Source organism: Anguilla anguilla, chromosome 2 (genome assembly GCF_013347855.1).
Source record: "Anguilla anguilla isolate fAngAng1 chromosome 2, fAngAng1.pri, whole genome shotgun sequence".
Taxonomy (NCBI): domain Eukaryota; kingdom Metazoa; phylum Chordata; class Actinopteri; order Anguilliformes; family Anguillidae; genus Anguilla; species Anguilla anguilla.
The window spans coordinates 57941599-57956220 of record NC_049202.1 but is presented as its reverse complement, the minus strand read 5'-3'; the positions used below and the strand labels follow the sequence as shown (position 1 = coordinate 57956220).

Genomic DNA, 14622 nt, shown 5'->3' with positions numbered 1-14622 from the left:
GAGAGGGGCCTCAGTGCTCTGGAGCAGTGAGGGGATTCTGTATGACAGAGAGGTCTTTTCTCTGTGAGCTGCGTTCTCGCACACGTACTTGCATGCACGCGCACACACACATGCACGTGTGCACTCATGAACACTCGCTTACATGCACACACACAGGCACGTTCACAAAAACCTCAAGTGCGCATGGTACACCAACACATACATAATAAAATGGTGAATATTATCCGGGGATGATGATGATAATGATGATGATGGTGGTGATGATGGTGATGGTGTTGATGATGATAGTGTTAATGTTGATGATAATGATGGTGGTGGTGATGATGTTGATGTTAGTGATAATGACGATGGTATTGATGATGCTGTTGGTGTTGATGATGATGGTGGTGATGATAATGATGGGGATGATGATGTTAGTGATGATGACGATGGTATTGATGATGCTGTTGGTGTTGATGATGATGGTGGTGATGATAATGATGGTGATGATGATGTTAGTGATGATGACGATGGTATTGATGATGCTGTTGGTGTTGATGATGGTGGTGATGATGATGACGGTGATGGTGGTGGTGATGATGATGGTGATGACAGTGAAGGTGGTGATGGTGGTGATGGTGACGATGAAGGTGTTAATGATGATGATAGTGGTGATGTTGATGGTGTTAATGATGATGGTGATCATGATAATGATGTTGGCGATGGTAATGATGATAAGGCTGCTGGTGATGTTGTTGGTGTTGATGATGATGGCAGTGATGATGATGATGAAGCTAACTGCCCCTCCTCTTCACAGAGACCCCAGTGAGGAGTGCAATGGGATCATCGGTGCTCTCCCAGTGGAGCCTGCGCCGGGGTCCAGAGTGAGCGATTGGGGTCTTGCCGCCCCTTCCCCTACCCCTCCCCCTGTCCCCGCCCCCGCGCCCCACCCTGCCAGTGTCATGGGGGATGGCCTGGACTCGGCCCAGATGTCGGGCGGCAGCAGCAGCCAGGGACCCCCCTCCTCCCAGCCCTCCTTCAACCCCCCGCCCCCCGAGGTGGTCCACCCCTCCCGGCCCAAGCGGCAGACCAACCAGCTGCAGTACCTGCTGAAGGTGGTCCTGAAGACGCTGTGGAAGCACCAGTTCTCCTGGCCCTTCCAGGAGCCTGTCGATGTCGTCAAACTCAACCTGCCTGTGGGTGTCCCTCTGCCGCTGACTGTTTCTCACGCTCCTTCTTTCTCTCACTCGCTCCCTCTGTCTCACTGTCCATCATCTCTGTCTACCTGCCTGTCTCTGTCCATCTGTCCCTCTCTCTCTCTCTCTCTGTCCACTTGCCTGTCTCTCTGTCTCACTGTCCATCATCTCTGTCTACCTGCCTGTCTCTGTCCATCTGTCCCTCTCTCTCTCTCTCTCTGTCCACTTGCCTGTCTCTCTGTCTCACTGTCCATCATCTCTGTCTACCTGCCTGTCTCTGTCCATCTGTCCCTCTCTGTCTTTGTCCACATGTCTGTCTCTGTCCACCTGTCCATCATCTCTCTCTGTCCACCTGCCTGTCTCTGTCCATCTGTCCCTCTCTGTCTCTGTCCACCTGCCTGCCTGACTATATTCATGGCAGTGCTGTTAGTATGGCTTCAGTCTCCAGTCCCAGATGGTTCTGATCTCAACAGATCTAAGGACACTTTCACCTTACCGCCTGGGAACAGCACTTACTGTGGCAGCAGTGGGACGCTTCAGACACTTGCCAGATTGTCAAAGTGGCAGTTAGCAGAAGTCTGGTGTCTGTGAGAAAGTCCTTTATCCCACTGTTCAACCATATTCTTCTGATCCAGATTGTTTGAATGGCTACTTGTTGAATGTTGGCATTTTTCAGTATTGTATAGTGTTAAATGTAGGCAGTATCAGTAGTGTGTAGTGTTAAATGTAGGCATGTATCAGCAGTGTGTAGTGTTAAATGTAGGCATGTATCAGTGGTATATAGTTGTAAATGTAGGCATGTATCAGTGGTATATAGTTGTAAATGTAGGCAGTATCAGTGGTATATAGTTGTAAATGTAGGCAGTATCAGTAGTGTGTAGTGTTAAATGTAGGCATGTATCAGCAGTGTGTAGTGTTAAATGTAGGCATGTATCAGCAGTGTGTAGTGTTAAATGTAGGCATGTATCAGTGGTATATAGTTGTAAATGTAGGCAGTATCAGTAGTGTGTAGTGTTAAATGTAGGCATGTATCAGCAGTGTGTAGTGTTAAATGTAGGCAGTATCAGTAGTGTGTAGTGTTAAATGTAGGCATGTATCAGCAGTGTGTAGTGTTAAATGTAGGCATGTATCAGTGGTATATAGTTGTAAATGTAGGCAGTATCAGTAGTGTGTAGTGTTAAATGTAGGCATGTATCAGCAGTGTGTAGTGTTAAATGTAGGCATGTATCAGTGGTATATAGTTGTAAATGTAGGCATGTATCAGTGGTATATAGTTGTAAATGTAGGCAGTATCAGTGGTATATAGTTGTAAATGTAGGCAGTATCAGTAGTGTGTAGTGTTAAATGTAGGCATGTATCAGCAGTGTGTAGTGTTAAATGTAGGCATGTATCAGCAGTGTGTAGTGTTAAATGTAGGCATGTATCAGTGGTATATAGTTGTAAATGTAGGCAGTATCAGTAGTGTGTAGTGTTAAATGTAGGCATGTATCAGCAGTGTGTAGTGTTAAATGTAGGCATGTATCAGTGGTATATAGTTGTAAATGTAGGCATGTATCAGTGGTATATAGTTGTAAATGTAGGCAGTATCAGTAGTGTGTAGTGTTAAATGTAGGCATGTATCAGCAGTGTGTAGTGTTAAATGTAGGCATGTATCAGTGGTATATAGTTGTAAATGTAGGCATGTATCAGTGGTATATAGTTGTAAATGTAGGCAGTATCAGTGGTATATAGTTGTAAATGTAGGCAGTATCAGTAGTGTGTAGTGTTAAATGTAGGCATGTATCAGCAGTGTGTAGTGTTAAATGTAGGCATGTATCAGCAGTGTGTAGTGTTAAATGTAGGCATGTATCAGTGGTATATAGTTGTAAATGTAGGCAGTATCAGTAGTGTGTAGTGTTAAATGTAGGCATGTATCAGCAGTGTGTAGTGTTAAATGTAGGCATGTATCAGTGGTATATAGTTGTAAATGTAGGCATGTATCAGTGGTATATAGTTGTAAATGTAGGCAGTATCAGTGGTATATAGTTGTAAATGTAGGCTGTATCAGCAGTGTGTAGTGTTAAATGTAGGCATGTATCAGCAGTGTGTAGTGTTAAATGTAGGCATGTATCAGTGGTATATAGTTGTAAATGTAGGCAGTATCAGTGGTATATAGTTGTAAATGTAGGCAGTATCAGTGGTATATAGTTGTAAATGTAGGCAGTATCAGTAGTGTGTAGTGTTAAATGCAGGCATGCATCAGTAGTGCATAGCGTTAAATGTAGGCATGTATCGGAAGTGTATGTTAAATGTAGGCATGTATCAGTAGTGTGTAGTGTCAAGTGTAGGCATGTTTCAGTGGTGTATAGTGGTGAATGTAGGCACGTTTCTGTGGTGCAGTAGGCTGCAGTCAGTAGGTTTCCTGTTTCCTGACGTGCCTGTACGGTAGCTCTTCAGAAGAGCCGCTCGCGTTCTTTGTGTCTCGGGGTTAAGCCTCTGATGGGTGTGAGCTGACAGATGTTCGCTAACTTGTTCTGTCCTGTTCAGCAACCCGCTGACTGATCTTCCACCTGTGTGCGCGCATGCGCGTGTGTGCACGTGTGTGTGTGCGTGCGTATGTGTGCGCGTGTTTGTGTGTGTGTGTGCATGCATGCGTGCTTCTGTGCGTGTGTGCGTGTGCACGTCTGTGTGTGTATATATATATGTGTGTGTTTAATACCAGCCCTGTCCTCTCTGCTCTGCAGGACTACTATAAGATCATTAAGTGTCCTATGGACATGGGAACAATCAAGCGCAGGCTGGAGAACAGCTACTACTGGAACGCCCAGGAATGTATCCAAGACTTCAACACCATGTTCACCAACTGCTACATCTACAACAAGGTAGGGTCCCTAAGCCCCGCCCCCACGCCGCTGTCTGAAAAGCCCCGCCCCTTGCCGCCTTCACACTGTGCCTCTGGAGTACAGCTCTGATCCAGTGTGTGACCCCGTGCATTTACACACGTACGCACACACACACGCAAGCACGTACGTATGCATGCACACCCACGTACACGCGCACACACACACACACACACATACGGGCATCTTCCAGCAGAGTTCAACTCCTACGTGATTTCCCACATTCCGGTTGCATTTTTGTGGTTGCACTTGCAACGGCTTCACCTGCGAAGAACTCACATGCAGGTCATAGTTGATGATGTGTGAGTGTGTGTTTGCATGTGTGAGCGCGAGACAGAGTGTGTGTTTGCGTGTGTGAGCGCGAGGCAGAGTGTGTGTTTGTAGCAACAGAGGCGCAGTTTGGTCGCGGCGCGTTAGCTGCCGCGCTTTCGCCAGAGCGCGTTGAGCTGCGCTTGCGTTGGATCGTTAACGCGGCCGCGGGCTCAGGACACCCTGACGGGGATGACTTCCCCGTGTCCCCTCCCTCCCGTCCCCCTTTCACCTGCTCATTGCCCTGCTCCCTCCCGTCCCCCTTTCACCTGCTCATTGCTCTGCTCCCTCCGTCCCCCTTTCACCTGCTCATTGCTCTGCTCTCGTCTGCTTCTGTGTGAAGGGCTTCGGGCTGCCCAGGGTCTGATGTGACAGCACGATAAGGAGTCCCTTATTTCCCCTTTGCGCTCGGAGACTGTAAACATGATCGGCTCGTCTCCCGCCGCTGTCGTCACGCGCTGCGTGAGACGGCGGATGTGACGGACCAGCGAACGTCCCTGAGGAGCGGCGCAGCTGATTGGCCGCTTGGGGCGCTGATGACACTGGTCTGCGCGGTTTTAAGAGCGATGTGGATAGACCTGTTACGGCTGGTGAAAGGCTGTCTGAACCGGAGAGAAAGAATGCTGCAGTACAGTAAGAGTGTGACTGCAGGGGGGAGGCGGGGGGGGGGGGGAGAGCTTAAAACCCGAGCCAGCCCCAGGGGCCGCTCGCGCGTGATGGGTCTCTGACTCAACAGGCTGCAGCGCTGGGAGAGGCCGACGCCGCCTCACCGGCGGCCTGATGGAACGCCGTCCCCGGGCTGGAGGAGGGTGCTTTTCCCTGGAAACCCCACCCTGAAAGATTCCTCCTTCAGTGGGCGTGAGCCCCAACTTCTGACCGCAGACTTCTCTCTGAGTTGTTTTTTTCTATCTCGCCCCTTACCTCCGTTTTTAAACGAAGCTTTCGGCGCTGCAGCGGCTCGGCGCGCCGCTCCAAACAGGAAGTGCAGACAGGAAGTGACAGGGCAGGGGGCCCTGACGATCACGCAGCCGTGCGGTTTGCGCAGACAGGAAGCAGCCGCGAGGGCGAGCTGTGTGTTCTTAACGCGCCTGGGTGGGGTGCAGTCCCAACGCTGACCTCCAGCTCCTGACCCCAGAACCCAGCAGGGTTGCTTTTATTATTTTTTTATTTTCTTTATACCGTTTTTACAATTAATGCTGAATATAAATGAAAACCATCCTGCTGCAAAATTCCACTGCAGTCAACACTGCACACGCACACACAAGCACACACAAGCACACACGTACCCACAAGCACACACACGTACCCACAAGCACACACACAAGCGCACACACACACACACGCGCACTCGCGCTCCCACACGCACACAATATGACTCATCAGTCATGGGGCTCCCCTGTCCCAGCAGGCGATGCAGATTTACAGGAAGCCCAGTGTGTTTGGTATGATGTGGACAGTGATGTCACAGTTAATGTGTGTTGGTCAGTAAGCCCAGTGTGTTTGGTATGATGTGGACAGTGATGTCACAGTTAATGTGTGTTGGTCAGTAAGCCCAGTGTGTTTGGTATGATGTGGACAGTGATGTCACAGTTAATGTGTGTTGGTCAGTAAGCCCAGTGTGTTTGGTATGATGTGGACAGTGATGTCACAGTTAATGTGTGTTGGTCAGTAAGCCCAGTGTGTTTGCTATGAGGTCATTGATTTATGTAGGTTAGTTGGGACTGGGGTTGGTACTTGACACTTTCCTTGTGTTGGCCTGTGACAGTTGGTATGTGATGATTTCCTGGTGTGTTGAAACGTGATGGTTTCGGTGTGTGTTGGCTCATCTGTTACTGTGGTTTCCCAGGGTGCATGCTGTCATGTGCTGTGTGATGTGTTTCAAAGTGATGGTTTTTTGGGGGCATTTTGGTGAACTGAAACTCAAATGAATGCCTGACAGTGGAAGTGTGACAGTTTGTATTTGTTGACAGTTTTTGTTTACCTATGTTTTCACTTCTGTCGATTGGCCTGTGTTTTGCCATGTGATGCTTATCCTGTGTTTAGACGTGGTTATGTCATGGTTAGAATGTGTTGATGTACGATGGTTAACTTGTTGACATGATGGTTAGCCTGTGTTGATTTGATGGTTATCGTGTCCTTGTGATGGTTAGCCTGTGTTGATTTGATGGTTAGCGTGTGTTGTTGTGTTGATTTGATGGTTATCATGTCGTTGTGATGGTTAACGTTTGTTGATGTGATGGTTAACGTGTGTTGTTGTGTTGATTTGATGGTTATCGTGTCGTTGTGATGGTTAGCGTTTGTTGATGTGATGGTTAACGTGTGTTGATGTGTTGATTTGATGGTTATCGTGTCGTTGTGATGGTTAACGTTTGTTGATGTGATGGTTAACGTGTGTTGTTGTGTTGATTTGATGGTTATCATGTCGTTGTGATGGTTAGCGTTTGTTGATGTGATGGTTAATGTGTGTTGATGTATTGATTTGATGGTTAACGTTTGTTGATGTGATGGTTAACGTGTGTTGATGTGTTGATTTGATGGTTATCGTGTCGTTGTGATGGTTAGCGTTTGTTGATGTGATGGTTAACGTGTGTTGATGTGATGGTTAACGTGCGTTGATGTATTGATTTGACGGTTAGCATGTGTCGATGTGATGGTTAGCATCTGTTTACAAGTGCGCTCGCACGTGGTGGTAGGTAGCGCTCGTGTTGACCTGTGGCGATGGTTGCCACGAGCGTTGACATGTTGATGTGTGTAGGCAGCGGTTGGGTTGTGTGTGACATGTTGATGTGTGTAGGCAGCGGTTGGGTTGTGTGTGACATGTTGATGTGTGTAGGCAGCGGTTGGGTTGTGTGTGACATGTTTATGTGTGTAGGCAGCGGTTGGGTTGTGTGTGACATGTTTATGTGTGTAGGCAGCGGTTGGGTTGTGTGTGACATGTTGATGTGTGTAGGCAGCGGTTGGGTTGTGTGTGACTTGTTTGTGTGGCGCAGAGCTCACTGCGCGTGTTGGTATGACGGCAGCTGGCGTGTGTGTCGTCACGTTAACGGGGCGGCGGTTGACGTTTATGTCGACGCACGGCGGAGCTCGCTGCATCCTGCTGCGACGTGCGACAGGCGGGGTTTGGCGCGTGCATTTTTAAGCGTTGCCGTGCGACTTCCGCAGCCCGGAGATGACATCGTCCTGATGGCCGAGGCTCTGGAGAAGATGTTCCTGCAGAAGATCTCCGAGATGCCCCAGGAGGAGACCGAGATCACCGTCATGCCTGGCAAGGGGCGTGGCCGGGGTCGCAGAGATGTAGGTGAGTGGGCCACAGCGGGCCTGGGCGGGGTTGTGGGCGTGGCCTGGGGTCGCAGAGATGTAGGTGAGTGGGCCACAGCGGGCCTGGGCGGGGTCGTGGGCGTGGCCTGGGGTCGGAGAGATGTAGGTGAGTGGGCCACAGCGGGCCTGGGCGGGGTTGTGGGCGTGGCCTGGGGTCGCAGAGATGTAGGTGAGTGGGCCACAGCGGGCCTGGGCGGGGTTGTGGGCGTGGCCTGGGGGTCGCAGAGATGTAGGTGAGTGGGCCACAGCGGGCCTGGGCGGGGTTGTGGGCGTGGCCTGGGGGTCGCAGTGATGTAGGTGAGTGGGCCACAGCGGGCCTGGGCGGGGTTGTGGGCGTGGCCTGGGGGTCGCAGAGATGTAGGTGAGTGGGCCACAGCGGGCCTGGGCGGGGTTGTGGGCGTGGCCTGGGGTTGCAGAGATGTAAGTGAGTGGGCCACAGCGGGCCTGGCGGGGTCGTGGGCGTGGCCTGGGTGGTGTCGTGGGCATGGCCTGGGGTCGCAGAGATGTTGGTGAGTGGGCCACAGCGGGCCTGGGCGGGGTCGTGGGCGTGGCTTAGTTCACATGAAAGCTGGAAGGAGGGGAGGGGGCGGGGCTAAGAGAACAGGTGACAGAATGATATGTAATATACTGAGAGAGGAAAATCATACAACTGCTGCAAATGGCAAACTGTGTTTCTGGTTTGTGGGGTGAACCAGCTGCTGAAACTAATCTTATTCTCACTTATTTTTTTCTCTTTCCCTCTATCTCACCCCTTTTGCTGTCGTCCTCTTTCTCTCCCTGTCCCTTTCTCTTTTTTCTCTTTCACTTTCTCTTCCTCTATTTCACCACTTTTTCTCTCCCCCTCTCTCTCTCCCCCCCCCCCCCCCCCCCCCTCTCTCCACACTGTCTCTCTCTTTCTACACCCTCTCCCCCTCTCCCCCCACCCTCTCTCTCAGGTCTGAACTCAAAGCCAGGCTCCGCCCAGGACTCGCCGTCCACGCCCCCTCACACGCGCGGGCTGGCTGGCGGCGTCTCCATGGGGCCCCCGACCCTGGCCCCCCCTCCGCCCCCCATTCAGGCCCTGCCCTCGCGGCTGCCCCCCACCCAGACCACCCACGCTCCCCACCTGGGGCCCCCCTACTCCCTGGGCCCGCTCGACTGCCTCACCCAGCCCCCCATCCTGACCTCCGTGCCCCCTCCAGCCCCAGCGCCCCCTGTGCCCATCCTGCAGAGCGTGACCCCCCCAGTCAAAGTGAGTTTCTTCACCGGGGGAGGGGGTTGCTGTTTCTTTTTTCACAGTGGACTTGTTATGGAACTGCTTTCATGGCTTGACTTCCTCTAACAGGGCAATTCTGGAGGAGCTAATAACTATTCATAACTGATATTGATCATAGCTAATATTACTGTACAGTATTTTCATCATTTTATTTAATTATTTTTTGCTTTTTTTGTGTTTTTTGTTTTATTGGTCTTATTTGTTGTTATTTTGTCTAAAAACGAATTTATATTTATTGATAATTTATTGATATTTAGTCTCGCTAACACACTGCATTTACAACAGCTGCCTTTTAAATGTTTATTTGTAAGGCGGTTGTTGGGAAACATCACGTGTGATAATTTCTTGCCTGGATTTCTTGCATCTTCAATCTCTGCTCTAATGGGCTGCTGATTTCTACTCTTCCTCACCATTCCTCAAGAGTTTGGGAAGATGGGTTTTAGGCACTGCTCTCTGCAGTGTTGTGACATCACCCACGTGCTGTTTCGGTACTTCTTCGGTTTGCGTGATGAACTCTTGTAGTAAAAGAGTTTGCCTGGAAAAGTTGAAGCTGGCGTGTGCGTTAGCTGTGTGGTTGACCCGTGGCCTTGTTTAACTCGCTCTGTTTCAGGCCTGTGTGACCCGTGGCCTTGTTTAACTTGCTCTGTTTCAGGCCTGTGTGACCCGTGGCCTTGTTTAACTCGCTCTGTTTCAGGCCTGTGTGACCCGTGGCCTTGTTTAACTCGCTCTGTTTCAGGCCTGTGTGACCCGTGGCCTTGTTTAACTCGCTCTGTTTCAGGCCTGTGTGACCCGTGGCCTTGTTTAACTCGCTCTGTTTCAGGCCGGTGAGACCCGTGGCCTTGTTTAACTCGCTCTGTTTCAGGCCTGTGTGACCCGTGGCCTTGTTTAACTCGCTCTGTTTCAGGCCTGTGTGACCCGTGGCCTTGTTTAACTCGCTCTGTTTCAGGCCTGTGTGACCCGTGGCCTTGTTTAACTCGCTCTGTTTCAGGCCTGTGTGACCCGTGGCCTTGTTTAACTCGCTCTGTTTCAGGCCTGTGTGACCCGTGGCCTTGTTTAACTCGCTCTGTTTCAGGCCTGTGTGACCCGTGGCCTTGTTTAACTCGCTCTGTTTCAGGCCTGTGTGACCCGTGGCCTTGTTTAACTCGCTCTGTTTCAGGCTTGTGTGACCCGTGGCCTTGTTTAACTCGCTCTGTTTCAGGCTTGTGTGACCCGTGGCCTTGTTTAACTGGCTCTGTTTCAGGCCTGTGTGACCCGTGGCCTTGTTTAACTCGCTCTGTTTCAGGCCGGTGAGATCCGTGGCCTTGTTTAACTCGCTCTGTTTCAGGCCTGTGTGACCCGTGGCCTTGTTTAACTCGCTCTGTTTCAGGCCTGTGTGACCCGTGGCCTTGTTTAACTCACTCTGTTTCAGGCCTGTGTGACCCGTGGCCTTGTTTAACTCGCTCTGTTTCAGGCCTGTGTGACCCGTGGCCTTGTTTAACTCGCTCTGTTTCAGGCCTGTGTGACCCGTGGCCTTGTTTAACTCGCTCTGTTTCAGGCCTGTGTGACCCGTGGCCTTGTTTAACTCGCTTTGTTTCAGGCCTGTGTGACCCGTGGCCTTGTTTAACTCGCTCTGTTTCAGGCCTGTGTGACCCGTGGCCTTGTTTAACTCGCTCTGTTTCAGGCCTGTGTGACCCGTGGCCTTGTTTAACTCGCTCTGTTTCAGGCCGGTGAGACCCGTGGCCTTGTTTAACTCGCTCTGTTTCAGGCCTGTGTGACCCGTGGCCTTGTTTAACTCGCTCTGTTTCAGGCCTGTGTGACCCGTGGCCTTGTTTAACTCGCTCTGTTTCAGGCCTGTGTGACCCGTGGCCTTGTTTAACTCGCTCTGTTTCAGGCCTGTGTGACCCGTGGCCTTGTTTAACTCGCTCTGTTTCAGGCCGGTGAGATCCGTGGCCTTGTTTAACTCGCTCTGTTTCAGGCCTGTGTGACCCGTGGCCTTGTTTAACTCGCTCTGTTTCAGGCCTGTGTGACCCGTGGCCTTGTTTAACTCGCTCTGTTTCAGGCCTGTGTGACCCGTGGCCTTGTTTAACTCGCTCTGTTTCAGGCCTGTGTGACCCGTGGCCTTGTTTAACTCGCTCTGTTTCAGGCCTGTGTGACCCGTGGCCTTGTTTAACTCGCTCTGTTTCAGGCTTGTTTATTATGTGGGGCTCTAATGGATTTTATGCTGTGTCGCTGTAACCTCCTGGCCAGAGCTCTAGAAAAATTGATGCTATTCCCTGAGGGGGCTGGCCTGGACGTATCAGGGGATGAAAAAAATATGGAAATCCATAAATGCTTTTAATATCCATTTTTCAAGTTGAGGTCCAAATCTAGGGATTTGGCAGACACTTTAGACAAAAACTGACTTGCACGTTTAATGTGAAAAGCAGACGGGGGATCGAGAGATGGGCCAATGATGAAGTCAAATAAGCCATCGAAGTGTACGGAATAGGGCCTGCAAATGTAAGGGGGAATGTAATAAAGAGGTTCCTGTCAGGCTGGGCAGGTCATCCGCCTCTTCAAAAACAAAAAGTAATGTTCCTGCCCCCCTCTGTGTCCCCCCACCCCCCCAGCCGAGAAAGAGCCAGAAGCGCAAAGCGGACACGACCACGCCCACGGCCAACGACCAGCTGAGCGAGTCGTCGCCCGCGGGGCCGGAGTCCAAGGGCAAGACGCTGCCGCGGCGCGAGAGCAGCCGGCCCGCCAAGCAGCCCAAGAAGGAGGCGCCCGACTCCCAGCACCACCTGGGGCTGGGCGTGGCCGGGGGCGGGCTCGGGGGCGTGGCCGGGGGCGGGGCGCGCAGCCCCAAGCAGCAGGAGCAGCTGCGCCACTGCGCGGGAATCGTCAAGGACATGCTGTCCAAGAAGCACGCCGCCTACGCCTGGCCCTTCTACAAGCCCGTGGACGTGAAGGCCCTGGGTCTCCATGACTACCACGACATCATCAAGCACCCCATGGACCTCAGCACCATAAAGGTGGGCGTGAGTCCCGGGCCGGGGTGGGGCGGGGTTTGGTGGGGTACCTGCGTGTGCATGTGGGCGGGAGATGGGGTTCATTTCCACTGTGAAACTCGGAGTGGAGAGAAAGATGTGTCAGCAGAGACGCTTTAAAGGTCCTGCTGATTGATCCTGGCCAATGATCAGGCTTTCCTGCAGGAGTACATCTGTTCAGAATAGCACCACCTTGTGGTTACTGTATCTCTTGCCATGCAAGTTTCCCTCTCTGTCACGAGCTTTAAAATAGCCAGAGTTATATTTGCCCGACTACTTCATATTTAGCTTGCTGCTCCCATTTTCAGGAAATTTACATTTGTCACATCCAAGATGGTGTCGCTACGTCAGTGTAGCTATCTTGTTAGCTTATTTAGATTGCTTCCGAACTGCATGAAAGTGTGTTGTTCCATAGCTGGCTTGCTGTTGATGCCAGGTTCTGCACATGCTCAGTACGGCTCTGGTTCTGCGCATGCTCAGTACGGCTCAGGTTCTGCGCATGCTCAGTGCGATTTGGGTTCTTCACATGCTCAATGCGGCTCAGGTTCTGCACATGCTCAGTATGGGTGTAAGGGGTGCTGTTGGTGTTGCAGATGAAGCTGGATAGCAGGCAGTATCGGGATCCGCAGGAGTTTGCCGCAGATGTGCGGTTAATGTTCTCCAACTGCTACAAGTACAACCCACCTGATCACGACGTGGTGGCTATGGCACGCAAACTACAGGTGAGAGAACACACACACTTACGAACACAGGCTGGCCCTCTCACAAACTTAAACTGCCTCTCACAAGCAGTCTATTACGCACCCTGGATGATAACAATTATAAACATGCTCACCAAGGACACGTTTTGGGACGGGGGGGAACTACATTTCCCACGGTTCTCTCCTGAAGGCAGCATCCTCTTCCTTCTCGACAGGACGTGTTCGAAATGCGCTTTGCCAAGATGCCGGACGAGCCGGAGGAAGCATCGGCCCCCGCCCCCTCACCTGCGCTTCTCCCCGCCCCGGTGAAGCCCCAGCCCCCGCCCACCCTTGGCCACGCCCACCCCTCCTCCTCCGACAGCTCCAGCGACTCCTCCTCCGAATCAGAGTCCTCCACAGACGACTCTGAGGAGGAGAGGGCTCAGAGACTGGCCGAGCTACAGGAACAGGTGAGAGAGAGAGAGGGAGAGAGAAAGGGCTCAGAGACTGGTCGAGCTGTAGGAACAGGTGGGAGAGAGAGGGGCAGAAGGAGGGAGAGCGAGAGAGGCAGTGAGAGAGGGGAGGGGGAGAGTGGGGGCTGAGGGAGAGAAAGAGGGGAGGTAGGATAAATAATGACTGACAGAAAGGGAGTGATAGAGATGGGGAAGAGGAAGTGAGAGAGGGAAAGAGAAAGGGGGAGAGAGGGGCTAGAGAGGAAAATGGAGTGAATATGTAGGCTGAGAGGGAGCAGGTGAAAGGAGGGAGGGGAGGGAGGTAAAGAGATGGAAGGAACAGGCATCAGGGTAAAGGTGTTAAGCTGGTTATAGAGCAGGCCGCTAACAGAACATGCTGTCCTTTGATGAAATCAGACGTCACCAGAAAGCGTGATCCAAAATAAGAAAGGAAAAAGAAGAGAGAAAGAAGTGGCCTTGTGTTCACCCTTTCCTCTGCCTCCCCCTCTCTCAGTGGAGCGGAGGACAGAATGTACAGAAAGCAGCTTTTTTTTTTTTCTCCCAAAGCTTTCGGTGCACAACTTTCCTTTGTTTCTACACGTGAGCGTGGACACGTACACTGATGCATACACACATGCATACGCACCCTCACGTACACACGTGCACTTGCATGCATACACACGTGCGCACACACACGGGCCCACATGCGTGCACACGGACACGCACACACATACACAGCACTCATGCACACACACACAGCTGTGTTATTGCAGCTTTCTTCCTAACTCAGACCCCCATGTATCCCTCTCCCACTGTACCCCCTTAACCCCCTCTCTCCGTACCCCTCTAACCTCCTTCCCTCCCTCCCCATGCCCCTCTAACCCCCTCCCTCCCCATGCCCCTCTAACCCCCTCCCTCCCCATACCCCTCTAACCTCCCTCCCCATACCCCTCTAACCCCCCTCCCCATACCTCTCTATCCTCCCTCCCCATACCCCTCTATCCTCCCTCCCCATACCCCTCTAACCCCCTCCCTCCCCATACCCCTCTAACCCCCCTCCCTCCCCATACCCCTCGAACCCCCCTCCTCATACCCCTCTAACCCCCCTCCCTCCCCATACCCCTCTAACCCCTCTCTTTCCCCTGGCAGCTGAAGGCCGTGCACGAGCAGCTGGCCGCCCTGTCCCAGCCACAGACCAGTCGGCCCAAGAAGAAAGAGAAGGAGAAGAAGGAGAAGAAGCAGAGGAAGAAAGGGGCGGGGCCGCCCACGCTGCTGGAGCCCGCCCACGAGCCGCCCCCACAATCCCTCAGGAAGAGCAAGGAGCCTGCGCCCAAAAAGGCCAAGAAGCCCAGGTAGGCTCCGCCCCAACTCCCAGAATTCCATAGCACGGGAAACAAAGTGTTTCACTCAAGAAACAAACGTTTAAAAACTGTTTAGGGTGGGCATGGCAGGCGGTGCGGAGATGTAACCAGGAACTGCGAGCGATCAGCATCCATGGTAACGGTCCTCGACAGCCAGACGTTCAGTTTGTGAGACGGTTTGGATCGTT

The 14622-nt window shown here is 52.0% G+C and overlaps 1 protein-coding gene across 4 annotated transcripts in view; it reads left to right on the top strand.

The window, feature by feature from the left end:
- LOC118220703 (bromodomain-containing protein 4-like) overlaps nt 1–14622 on the top strand; it is a 61076-nt gene that overhangs the window by 34883 nt on the left and 11571 nt on the right. For 3 of the 4 annotated variants that reach the window (XM_035404815.1, XM_035404812.1, XM_035404814.1), the window contains 8 exons: nt 797–1175; nt 3899–4036; nt 7526–7661; nt 8617–8912; nt 11525–11926; nt 12535–12663; nt 12858–13091; nt 14223–14425. In XM_035404815.1, coding sequence (XP_035260706.1) covers nt 942–1175; nt 3899–4036; nt 7526–7661; nt 8617–8912; nt 11525–11926; nt 12535–12663; nt 12858–13091; nt 14223–14425 — 1772 coding nt within the window. In that variant the 5' untranslated portion in view covers nt 797–941. Of the gene's footprint in view, nt 1–796; nt 1176–3898; nt 4037–7525; nt 7662–8616; nt 8913–11524; nt 11927–12534; nt 12664–12857; nt 13092–14222; nt 14426–14622 lie in introns of those variants that run through there. The other variant, XM_035404816.1, reaches the window with a different exon arrangement.